General features: G+C 47.6%; 1 protein-coding gene and 1 pseudogene across 4 annotated transcripts in view; both read right to left on the minus strand.

Annotated features, from left to right (window-relative positions):
- The window catches only part of TNFRSF11A (TNF receptor superfamily member 11a), a gene marked incomplete at both ends in the record, with an annotated part of 49418 nt that extends 46653 nt beyond the window's left edge, over positions 1-2765 (minus strand). For all 3 annotated transcript variants that reach the window (XM_080822209.1, XM_080822208.1, XM_080822207.1), the window contains one exon: positions 2691-2765. In XM_080822209.1, the coding sequence (XP_080678335.1) occupies positions 2691-2765 (75 nt within the window). The remainder of the gene's footprint in view (positions 1-2690) is intronic.
- A 3432-nt stretch (positions 2766-6197) lies between these two features.
- Positions 6198-7447, minus strand: LOC308353861 (tubulin alpha-1C chain-like; annotated as a pseudogene). The gene has a single exon. The product of its transcript is annotated as a tubulin alpha-1C chain-like (transcript).
- Between the last annotated feature and the right edge of the window lie 4988 nt (positions 7448-12435).

Below are 12435 nucleotides of genomic sequence, written 5' to 3' on the forward strand. Positions count from 1 at the left end.
CTCTAGCTGTACTGGTTCCCTCCTGCTCTCCGCCCCCACGCTGCACTTCCTTGATCACATGCTGCCTTATTTTTATTACAGGTTCACCCGTCTAGTCCTCTGACTAGACAGTGGCCTGGGAACACTGTTGTCTCCGTCCTGTTTCTCATGAGCTCAGTGTCACAAGCCATAAACCTTTGTTGGCCTGGGTCTGAATGAGTCTGCTCTTAGGTCTTAGATAACTGGGGACAAAAACCGGCTTCATCTAATCAGTGACCTTAGCGAAAACAGCAGTGAGCTTCTCTATTTTCTTACTTGGAATAAACAGCAGAACTATCAACATAAAAACATAAAGCGTTGTTGTCTGTGGACAAATACGGAAAACAAATTCCCTCACAGATACAGGCAGACAGAGGTTTTAAAAGGCAAAACTTTCCAGCCTTCCAGGGACATTTCTATCTATCTACCATAATGTCAATCAAACAAAATAAAAAAGTCGTAGATAAAGCACTTTCTAGAAGCCGGGTTTGCCAGCGATTTTATAAAAAGCAATATCCCTTGCCTCTCACTTAGAGGTCTTCAAGCCCGGGGTGTGGTGGCTAATGCCAGCGGACTGCCGATGCCATTCCCTTTTTTTGAACAAGTAGAATAGGTTGGCCCAAGAAGCAGTCATGAAACACGCAGAGAGCCACACGCCGCGAGAACACACCACGTTACCATCTGCGGATCATAACCGCCACTGTTCCAACACCTAGCTCCACCTTGCAGAACGGAAGGATTCCCACTGGCCAGACTGGGCACAAACTCCTATCATTCGATTGGAACTGCCGCAGTATCATTGGTTTCCTGTTTAGGGGTGATTCAAAACTGCACCGAATTCGAGTGGCCAAAAGGGAAAGGGAGGGGAAACAACACTTGTTGAAAGCTATCTCCGAAAAATAGATTTGTTTTGGTAGCATCAGCGGCTCATATCAGACCCACCGCGTCGAATGAATAGATGTTATGTGCATAGTTTTTGCAATAGCCGCGTGAGAGGCGTTTTTGAAAGTGCAGACTGGGTAGGTTTTTCTCAGGTAGCTCACTGTTCAAATGAGGCAGCACCCTGTCCAACCTGTCCAGCACTTCATTAAGCAACACCTGACATGCTTAAAATGAAAAAATTCCACTAGATTTCCCCGCCTTCTTTCCCCTCAATCATCCTAAGAGACCCATACCCATAGGAGCAGAATAGAATGGCCCTTCCGGAGAGTTCCTGCTGGAGCTTACAGCACATTCCTATTACTTTTGTCAAGACTTCAAATCCTAAGCCAGCTTCCCCCCACCCCCAAACACACGGGGTTCTGGGCCCTTCTGCGGGGCCTTGTCAACAACAGCCTCGGTCTGACGGTAACAGAGAAGGGAAATCTGAAACTGCTGAAAACCAAGAAAACCACCACCGTGGACTCTTCCCTCTGAGGAACTTCCAAGTATACAAGGTTTTTACAGCATTTGCGGTGCTGGGGTTGCTGCTCTGTAGCTCTCCTCCAGGAGGACAGAAAATCAGGAACCAGTTTATTTACTGGCAACGGTACTGAGTGATGTGGTCACGAAACTTCTTTCTGAAAACCAGGCGGCAACAAGGATCTGAGGGGAGGTTCATCTCCTGGCACGTCGCCCTCTTCACGCTAAAGCCATGCAGCTCTCCCAAGGGCAAGGGCGGATGGCCCGGGGCGGGGGGGCGGAGCCCCGGGGGCATCCCGGGCTGGGGAGCCCCAGCGAGGATGAGCCCGGCGCCGCAGGGCACGCCTGCGTCCGAGCCCCGGCCTGAGCCGAGCTCACGCACAACAGGGCAACGGGGCGCAGTTCGGGCTCCCCCCGCCCCCGCCCCCAGGGCCTGAAGCACCCCATGGGCCTTGGTTTCTCCAATAGCCAACAGTATTCTGTCCTAAAGTCATCAAAGTTGTTTCCAAGGACAAGTGATTCTAGGGTTATTCTGGGCCAGAGCCTGAAGCTGTCAGTGGGGAGAGGTTGGTGGGGGGGACATAAAAAACAGGATGGGGAGGGCATAAAAAGGAAATCTTCTGTCAGCTTTCCCGCAGAAACTGCCAAATTCGGTTTCACCGCGCGCTCCAGACATCCCCGTGAGGCGACCCGCCTGGCTCTCTCGGTCTTCGGATGACCAGAGACACTGAGGCGGGGAGAGGGTGCGAAGCCGGGTGGAGGGCCCGGCCTAGCGCTCCCGGGGGGCTCAGACTGGCCCGGAAGCACAGGTCGGACACGGGAGCGCTCGGCCAAGGCGGGCAAGTCCGCGGCTCCGAACTTTCCCGCTCCCGACTGCGTGCGCGGGGGACGCGGGCCGTGCCCGCCCCGCAGCGGCCTGGGAACCTGGATAACTGACCTCAAAGCCCGCCGCGAAGTGGACGTTCGGAAGCCCGTGTCCGGATGCTGGGGTCCCGCGACCCCGGGTTCTGCCCCCCAACACCCCTCCACTCGCCCTCCGGTCGCTCCACCGTCCAAGCCGTGGAGCCCCTTTCCGCCGCCTCCCGCGTCTCCTCCGTCCGGGTCCCAGGTCGCCTCGCAGCCCCGGCGCCCGGGTCCCTCCCCGGCTCCCGAGGAGGCGTCGCGCGCCGGCCCCGGTGCGCAGGGAGCGGGAGCGGGAGCGGGAGCCGGAGACGGAGCCAGAGCCGGAGCGGGAGCGGCAGCGGGAGCGGCAGCGGCCTCGGCCTCCTTACCTGCAGCGGGCCGAGCAGCGCGCAGACGGTGAGCAGCGCGGGCAGCGGGCGGCGCCGCCGGGCGCGCGGGGCCATGGCGCGGTGGGCGGGCGGGCGCCGCGCTCTGCGGCCTCTGAGGCCGGGGCTGCGCTGCTGTCTGGGACCCGGGGGTCGGCCCGCCGCCGCCCCGCCCCGCCCCGCCCCGCCACGCCCCGCCCCGCCCCGCCACCTGTCCCCGCCCGCCCGCGCGGCGCCGGCTCTGCCCCGAGCCCGGGCCGCGCCCGCCAGGTGGTGCCCGAGCGCAGGACGCACGCCTACCGACCCTCGGGTGCGCGGGCGGACCCCGGCGGCTGGGAGGTGAGGGTGGCGGGGACGATCGGAGGGTTGGCCGCCCCGCCGTCCGCACCCTCTGCGGCATCGCCCCGAGCTTCCACGCCGCGGCTCTTCATGCCGCCGGTGGCCGCACGGGCTTGCCTGGCCTGCGCCGTCGTCCGCGTTCGCGGGCACGGACCAGCCTGCGCCCAGACTTCCTGGGTCGGCTTCCCGGGGACGGAGGGCAGCGGCGGCCGCCTGGAGCCCGCGCGCTCGGCCCTGGTAGACCGTGCCTCCCCGGCGAGGGGGGATGCCCCGCCACCCCGGAATTAACCAGAAGAGGCTCGACCTTCGATGGCGATTTCGTGGACGACTGCGCAAAAGTCACCGAGGTATACCGTCCCGCACGCTTCCGACCAGGATCCTTCAGAGGTTCCTGGCCCGCAGCCGGTTTTTCTTGCCTCGCCTCCAGGATCTTTCTCCGGGGTGCCAGCCGCCACCCTGTCCCCGCCCCCGCCAAGACACCCGCCTTGCCGCGTCCCTCTCCAGGTGTAGAAGCAGCCACAGCTCGGGGCGCTGCACCTGCTCTCATCACTTGCTCGTCCTTGCTGGGGAGGGCATCTTTCCTCACACGGCGCTGGACGCGCACACACACCCGCTGCTTTGAATAGATAACTTTTTGAGTGAAAATACTTGTCCGGTGTTCTGTAGTTCTTGAGTGCCAGAACTATCGACTTGCCTTACTTCTGGCCCAGCGCATGGTGTAGCCTAGTGAATGTTCTCTGTGATCTTCCGCCTCTGTTAGGTGAGGTGGGTTTTCAACGTCAATTGGGTCAAATCGCTTGAAATATCATTTTCTACTTGTTCTGAGAAAACTGGAAATTTACAATAACTGTGGGTTTATTTCTTTTTCCCTTTTGGTTCTCAGCCTCCCCGCCCCCCTTGTTTTTGAAGCTCAGGCTGTAGGCATAAACATCTCGAATTATTACATCTTCTTGATGAATTGACTTTTCATCATTATTATAGGTCCTCCTTGATCCATGATAAAACTTTGAGTTCTGAGGTGCTTGGATGGCTCAGTTGGTTAAGCATCTGCCTTCCCTCAGGTCATGATCCCAGGGTCCCGGCATTGAGCCCAGCCTGGGGCTCCCTGCTCAGTGGGGAGCCTGCTTCTCCCTCTGCTCCCCACTTGTGTGCTCTTCTCTCTCTCAAATAAATAAATAAAAATCTTTTTTAAAAACAACCTTTCAGTTCTGAAGTCTACTTTGATATTAGTTACATAGCCACTTCACCTTTCTTATGAATAGCATTTACATGGGACATATTTCTTTTTTTAACATTTAAAATAGAAACTTAAAACAAAGGAAACATCAGCCTTTTCTGCCCATGGATGCTGGCGAGTAAGCATGGTAAAAGTCTCCCCTCCCACCAACGTCATGCCTGTCAGAGTCTCCCAAAGAGCCTGAAGAGCTGTGGAAACTCATGAGAACTCTGAGCTTTGAAACAACTGACGAGAATCTGAGGAGCCGTTTCGAACAACGTGGAAAGCTCACGGACTGTGTGGTAATGAGAGACCCAAACACCAAGCGGTCCAGAGGCTTTGGGCTGTTTGTCGGGTTTGCCACTGTGAAGGAGCCATGAATGCAAGGCCACACAAGGGGAATGATCTCAAGAGAAGATTCTTGAAGACCTGGTGCCCACTTAACTGTAAAAAAAGATTTTTGTGGGTGGCATAAAGAAGGCACTGAAGGACGTCATCTGAGAGATTGTTTTGAACAGCGTGAGAACATCGAAGTGACTGAAATCATGACTGACTGAGGCAGTGGCAACGAGAGAGGCTTCGCCTTCTAACGCTTGGTGACCATGACTCTGTAGACAAGACTGTCATTCAAAAATACCACACTGTGAATGGCCACAACTGGGAAGTGAGGGAAGCCCTAGCTAACTAAGCACGAGATGGCTCGTGCTTCATCCAGCCAAAGAGGTGGAAGTGGTTCTGGAGACTTTGGTGGTGGCCGTGGAGGTGGTTTTGGTGGAAAAGACCACTTTGGTCATGGAGGGAACTTCAGTGGGCATGTTGGCTTTGATGGCAGTTGAGGTGGTGGCAGATTTGGTGGCAGCGGGAACGGCTATGATGGATTTGGTAATGTTGGAAGCAGTTTTGGAAGTGGCAGAACTTAGAATGAGTTTGGCAATGACAACGATCAATCTTCAAATTTGGGGCCCTTGAAAGGAGGAAATTGTGGAGGCAGAATGTGCCTCTGGCATCTATGGTGGTGGAAGCTAATCCTTCGCCAAACCACGAAACCAAGGTGGCTATGGTGGTTCCCGCGGCAGTGGTAGCTAATGGCAGTGGCAGACGGTTTTCATTCCTGCCAGGAAGCAGAGCTGAGCGGGAGAGGAGAGCCAGAGAAGCGACACGGAAACCACTTACACCAGATCTGTGAACTCAGCCAAGCACAGTGGTAGTGGGGTCGAGCTGCTACAAAGAAGACATGTTTCAGACAATACTCACGTGTATGGGCAAAAACCTCGAGGACCGTATTTGTAATTGTCTAACAGTTTATTTTAGTTTCTATCCTGCGGAAAGTGTAAAGCATTCCAAAAAAGGTCTTTAGGTTTTGTTTTTGGGGTTTTTTTTTTTTTTGCACCCATGCTTTTGATTGCTAAATGTAATTGTCTAATCATGACACTGAATAAATGTGTTGTTTTTTTTTAAATGTGCTGTGTAAAATTAGTCTACTTGAAGTCATCTTGGTAAACTACCCCGATAGGGTGAAGTTAGAATTCCTTCAGGGAGATGCCAGGTTCCATTTGAAATTTACTTTACTTGCAAACTGCTTGGACACAGAAGCCATTGTTTCCACAAACTTTGGGGTTGTTGAACTAACAGGTAATGTGTTGTGTCTGGAGTTCACCATTAAAAGGGTCACCTAAGGAAAGTCACGGAGTTTACTTGGTTATTTGGCTAGTATGATTGTTGGCACATGCTATGCGATATTTCTAAATTGAATTATGGTATCAGATAAAATTATAGATGGGATTAAAGCTTGTATATCATTCATTGTGTGTAATCAATAAGTGATTTAATATCCTCTTGATAATAATTTAAAAAATCACTTTTGTTGACAAGTTAAGGCCACAACGGACAACTTCACAGAACAATGGAAATAGGACAGTCCCAAGACAAGTGTGTGCAAAATTTCAGCAGACAGGTTAGTACTCTTCACCTTCATCCTCTCCCTGAGTACTATGCACTCCATCCTCCTCATAATCCTTCTCAAGGGCAGCCATGTTCTCATGAGCCTCAGAAAAATTTCTTCTGCCATGCCCTTATCCACATACCAGTGAACAAAGGCGAGACTGCCATCCATCAGATCAACCTTGTGGTGCAGGCGAGCCCAGGCCTCAGCAATGGCCGTGGTGTTGCCCAGCAGGCACGAAGCTCACTGTACTTTAGCCAGATCTCCACCAGGTACTACGGTGGGAGGCTGGTAATTAATGGCAACTTGGAAGCCAGTAGGACGCTAGTCCACAAACTGGATGGTACACTTGGTCTTGATGGTGGCAATGGCAACATTGACATCTTTGGGAATCTTGTCGCCATGACACACCAGGCAGTGAGCCATGTGTTTAGCACAGCAGGGGGCACATTTCACCATCTGGTTGGCTGGCTCAGAGCATCTGTGGTTTCTGCTACAGTAAGCTGTTCCTGGTAGGGTTTCTCAGCAGACATAACAGGGACCTATGTGGCCAGAGAGAAGTAAATGTGGCAATAAAGGCACCAGGTTGGTCAAATCAACATTCAGGGTCCATCAAATCTGAGGGAAGCAGTGATGGAGGACACAATTTGACCTCTCAGCTTATTTAGGTTAGTGCAGGTTGGGCATTCAGTACTGAGGTTTCTACAACAGATGTCATAGATGGGCTCATTGTCTCCCATGAAGGCACAATCAGAGCACTCCAGGGTGGGGTGGGGAGTGAGGATGGAGTTGTGGGGCTCAACTATAGCTGTGAAAACCCAGGGGCTGGGTTAATGGAGAACTCCAGCTTGGTCTTCTCTCCATAATTGACAGAGAGGTTCCATCGGCAGGGAATTGAACCTAGAACCAGTACCACTACCAAAGCTATGGGAAAACAAGAAGCCCTGAAAATCTGTGCCCCGGTCTGAATTTGGTCCAAGGTGAGGTCAATGATCTCCTTGCCAATGGTGTAGTGCCTAGGGCCATAGTTATTGGTAGCATCTTTCTTGCCTGGGATGAGCTACTCAGGGTGGAAGAGCTCGTGGTAGGTGCTGGTTCAAACTTCATCAATGATGGGGGGCTTTGGGTCTACAAACACTGCCCTACCAACACCTGTCTCAATGAAAGAGTCATCTCCTCCCCTAGTGGTGTTGTCACTTGGCATCTGGCCATCAGGTTGGACACCTATTCCAGGCAATGGAGTTCCCAGCAGTCATTGCCCATCTGCACACCAGCCAGGCCACCACAGAGAGAGATGCCTGATACTTGTAGGACTCTGTAGGGCAGGAGAAGGCAAGGGAATGGTGACAAGGACCTCCCACTGACAGACTACCAGGGATTCCGGAGGAGAAGCGGTGAGACGCAGGCCAGCCTGGAGGGCCCCAATATATCACCCTCCCTTCCCACCATGCTCTTAGCCATGTGGCCACGTGGTTGCCTTGGCCTGAAGGTGTATGATGCTGCTTGGGGGGTTCAAATATTCAAGGCAAACTCCTCTGAAGAAGTCAGATCTAGGAAGGGGAGGAGACATCCTGGGGCCACAAAAGGGCCAGTGGGGCGAGGACGAGGATGGAGACGACTATTGGAAGGTTAAGAAAGGTGAAGCAGCTGCCCTATCCTCGGTGGGTTTCAGGAGTGCATCAGGTAGGCAAAGCCCAGGCAAGTAGAGGCACCAGGTAAAGAAGGTCATGGGCAGAGTCTCGGGAGTGCAGACCCTCCAGCTCCGTCATGTCCCTGGGCCCCAGACCCTCTATTTCAATTTATATCTATGTAAAGTGACAGCATATAATTGGGTCTTGCTTTTTCATGTTATCCATTTTGACAGGCTCTATCTTTTGAGTTTTCAGATCATTCACATTTAATGTGATTATATAGATGGTGAAATTCGAGTCCACTATCTTGCTATTTGTTTTCTGTTTGTTCCATCTTTGTTCCAATGTTCTCATCTTCTTTTGGGCTTTTAGGATTCCATTTTGTCTCCACTGTTAGCTTACCTTATATACCTGCTTATTTTTTTAGTTCTGGGTTTACAACATGCATCTGTAACTTGTCACAGTCCACCTTCGGATACAATTCTGTCACCAGACGTATGGTGTAAGGACCGTAGAGCAGCACACTTCCATTTCCCCCTCCCAGCTTAGTGCTCCTGTAGTCAGACCCCTTGTTTTGCATTGTAACTCGACTGTGCAGTCTGCTCAGCTACATTGGGGCTTTTGGAAAGTGCTCTGACAGTGTTGACTTAAAAAAAATGAGAAGCCCAAATATTCTCTGAAAAAGCAATTCCATGTCTTGGACTCTAATATATCAAGACATAAAGAGAGATATACAAGGATGCTTATTTACCTTAGCATTTTTGTAAAACAAAAAAAAAAAAAAGAGAGAGAAAAATGTGAGTGTTCATGGAGAAATGGTAGAAAAAATTCTAGTCCCTTGTAGTATAGGGTATAAGGCAACTGGTTTCGGAAAGATATCTATCATATATTAAGTAAAAGAAGTAAGTTACAGAGTAATATCCCATGTTTGCAAACAATTATAAACATGATTTTATCCATAGATGTAAAGGAAGTTTCTAGAAAGACAATAACAATAGCAAACACTAATAGCATACTTAAGCATGCAAGTTCATTTAATCCTTGCCACAGCCTTGTAAGGAATATTATTATTATTAGTCCCATTTTACAGATGAGGAGACTGAGGCACAGAGTGGTTAACAACTTGCCTTAGGGTCACTTGCCAATGTGGCAGAACTGGGATTCATCCCTGGTTATCTGGCTTTGGAGTGTTATCCTGCCTCAGTAGGCACCAATTTTTAGTGTCAGGTGAGTCGATGAAGGGAAAGGAGAAAATAACAACTTTAGTTAGTTATCTGGACTACTGTTGTCTGGAATCTGGAGAAAGGCTTTCTAGAAAAAGTAATGGTGTGAAAGCCAGATGAGATTAGGATTTTGCTACGAGGAACTGACTCGTGGAGAGGGTACTTTCACTGGCACTTCATGAGAAATACCAAGGCTTATTCCTGGCACATTTCCAACATTACCCCCTTCTTTTCTCAAAAAAGATTAAAGGACTTAAACTTCTGCTTGGAAAGCCCCAGAGGTGAGTGTGCTGGTTTTGGAAGCACTTTGAACAATAGAATGCCCATGTTAACACATTAAACCTACTAGCAAAAAAAAGAGCTTAATTTAAAAAAAAACAAAATTACTCTTTGGAGACTCTATTTCTATATTCACAGAACTATCACTCACATAATTCAAATATTTTACAAATATTAATGTAGAATACCATTTCTTAACAAAATCCACTAAAACGGGCGTGAGGATGTCCTCTTTCCTATAAAAACATTATTATTAGGAACACGTAAGTTATTTCAAATACTGTTTTTTTCTCTTAAGTGAAGGATGTACATATTACAGTCAGGTTGTTCATCTTTTACAGAAACTAGGTTACTTATGATTTAAGAAACCTCGCATTTACCAGCACATGTACAATTAAATTTTGGTTATATGTAATAAATAAAAATACATTTTAGGCAAAAGATATTTTACTATATAGTAAACTTAAATGTTTCTGATTTTAAAAAGTAATCAGCTGACAATGAATTGTACTTACTTGTACTAAGGAAAAACAAAGTACATTATGCAAATACAGGAATCACAGGTTTATATGAAAACTCTTCTATATGGATAGTGTGCATCTCACCCTGGAAATCCCCACCACTTCCCACTTCTGCAAGAACTCTTTAGTTTTCAGAATCAAAAAGGTAACATAAAAATGTAGCTATCATTTTTGTTCCTAGTGGATGGCTTTTAAGTCTTATATTACAGTTTAATGTAATATTTTAATCTTCATGTAACATTTTAATCATCATTTAGGCAGCAGCAAACAGACATGATCTTCTTAACGAAATCCTTATTTTTTGACATGGTGATATCAAATAGTTACTGTTACTGTGGTAAGGAGCTGAAGAGAATACATTTAAAAAGCGAAGTTATTAAATAAGTGTAGGGCTTTACAAATCTTTCTTGCAGTGAAAACTTACTAATAAACACAAACGGTTTCCCTACCTACCCTGTTACTCTGCTCTTCTTCTCATCTTACCCATAAAACACTTTTTAAACAAAAGTAAGGCATCGATCAATGAGTGTTGATTCAGAGATAAATTAAGGCACAATACTATCCATAACAATACCCGAATAGAACACGAGAATTGATGAGAAATTTTTTTTTTTTTAATTTTTATTTATTTGACAGACAGATCACAAGTAGGCAGAGAGGCAAGCAGAGAGAGAAGGGAGGAAGCAGGCTCCCTGCTGAGCAGAGAGCCCGATGCGGGGCTCGATCCCAGGACGCTGGGATCATGACCTGAGCCGAAGGCAGCGGCTTTAACCCACTGAGCCACCCAGGCGCCCCATTGATGAGAAATTTTGAACTGTATACATGGAAACCTATCTTGCTTGCTTTGGTAGACAAGATTTTTTTTTTTTTTTAAGTTCTATGGATTTGGTATTCAAAACAAACGAATTTCTGAACTGAACTGTAAAACTAGTCATTACCACTACTGTTTGGATATTTTGCTATAGATAAAATGGTTTCAAGTGAAACAGAGAATTTCTATTTCCTCTACTTCCCTTCTTCTTAACCCTACTTTAATGATTCGAGGGACAAAGCAGCTGTATGTCCCTTACATATGAACACAAGGGCAGGTATTCTCCTATATGCCGATGGTCACTTCTGCTTTCAGACTGGTCAGGTTCAGACTGGCCACAATAGACAACTCATGCTTCCGTCTAGATGGAGACAGAACGGTTTCTTTTCAGCAATACTTTTATTGAAGTAGATCATACATCAAGTGTACAGCATGGCCAATTATCATGAAATGAAGACATACGTGGAGCCAGCACCCAAATCTTGAAGTAGAACAGAACCCCCAAAGCCCCTTTAATCATTACCCCCTCATATTTCTTGATAGATTTAATTAGAATACCAGTGATTCATTTTGTCTGCTTTAGGGCTTTACATAAATGGAGTCTGCACCGTAGTATTATCTTGTGCATAGTTTTTTTTTTTTAAGATTTTATTTATTTATTTGGCAGAGAGAGAGATCATAAGTAGGCAGAGAGGCAGGCAGAGAGAGAGGAGGAAGCAGGTTCCCTGCTGAGCAGAGAGCCCAATATGGGGCTCAATCCCAGGACCCTGGGATCATGACCTAAGCCAAAGGCAGAGGCTTTAACCCACTGAGCCAACCAGGCACGCCTTGTGCATAGTTTTTGCTCATGTTTGTGGGAGTCTTCTAGCTCATGACTGCATGATTTCTATTGTATGGGATATATCCCTCTTCAGTTGTCATTTTACTGGTGAAGGATATTTGGGTTATTTCTCATGTTGGTGGAATTAGGTTGCTAATATTTAGTTTAAGAGTTTTCATATCAAAGAGATTGGCCTGTCATTATTCTTTTTGAATTGGGTCAATTTATGGTGTCAGGATGTTGCTGGGCAAGACTGTGAAATACATGGAAAAACTCTGAAAGGATGTGTAAGAATGCCTTTATTTTCTTCTTAAATATTTGGTACAACTCGCTAAAGAAGCCATATGGGCATTGGGGTTTCTTTGTGGCATAGTTTGAAGTCACAAGGTTAGTTTCTTTAATAGATCTAGAACTACTGAGATTTTGTTTCTTCGTGTGTTGGGTTTTTAAAGTTTTTGTTTTTTTAAAGAAGTCTCCATGCCCAACCTGTAGCTTGAACCCACAACCTTGTGATCAAGAGTCACATGTTCTACTGACTGAGCCAGCCAGGTGCCCCTTTGTGTTGGTAACAGGAATATGTCCTTCCATGTTAACTTTTTAATTTTATTGGTATGTAGGATCATTTCCCTTTTTGCTTGAATAATTTCTTACGGTTTTTCATTCGGTGCGGGTCTGCTGATAAAAAACTGTGTTTTTTGGGGGGTGTGTGTATGTGCAAGTGTTGTCTAAAAATATGTGAGTTCACCTTCATTGTAAAAGGTATTTTTGTGGAGTATAGAATTCTAGGGTAGCAGTTATTTTCTTTCAGCATTTTATTTATTTATTTAATTTTTATTTTAAGTAGGCTTCACAACCAATGTGATCACCACCCAGAGATCAAGAGTCGTATGTGCCACCCACTGGGCCAACCAGGTGCCCCCTTCTTTCACCTTTTAAAAGACATCATTCTTTTGTTTCTATTGGTAA

The sequence above is a fragment of the Martes martes genome (genome assembly GCF_963455335.1).
Source record: "Martes martes genome assembly, chromosome: 13".
NCBI lineage: Eukaryota > Metazoa > Chordata > Mammalia > Carnivora > Mustelidae > Martes > Martes martes.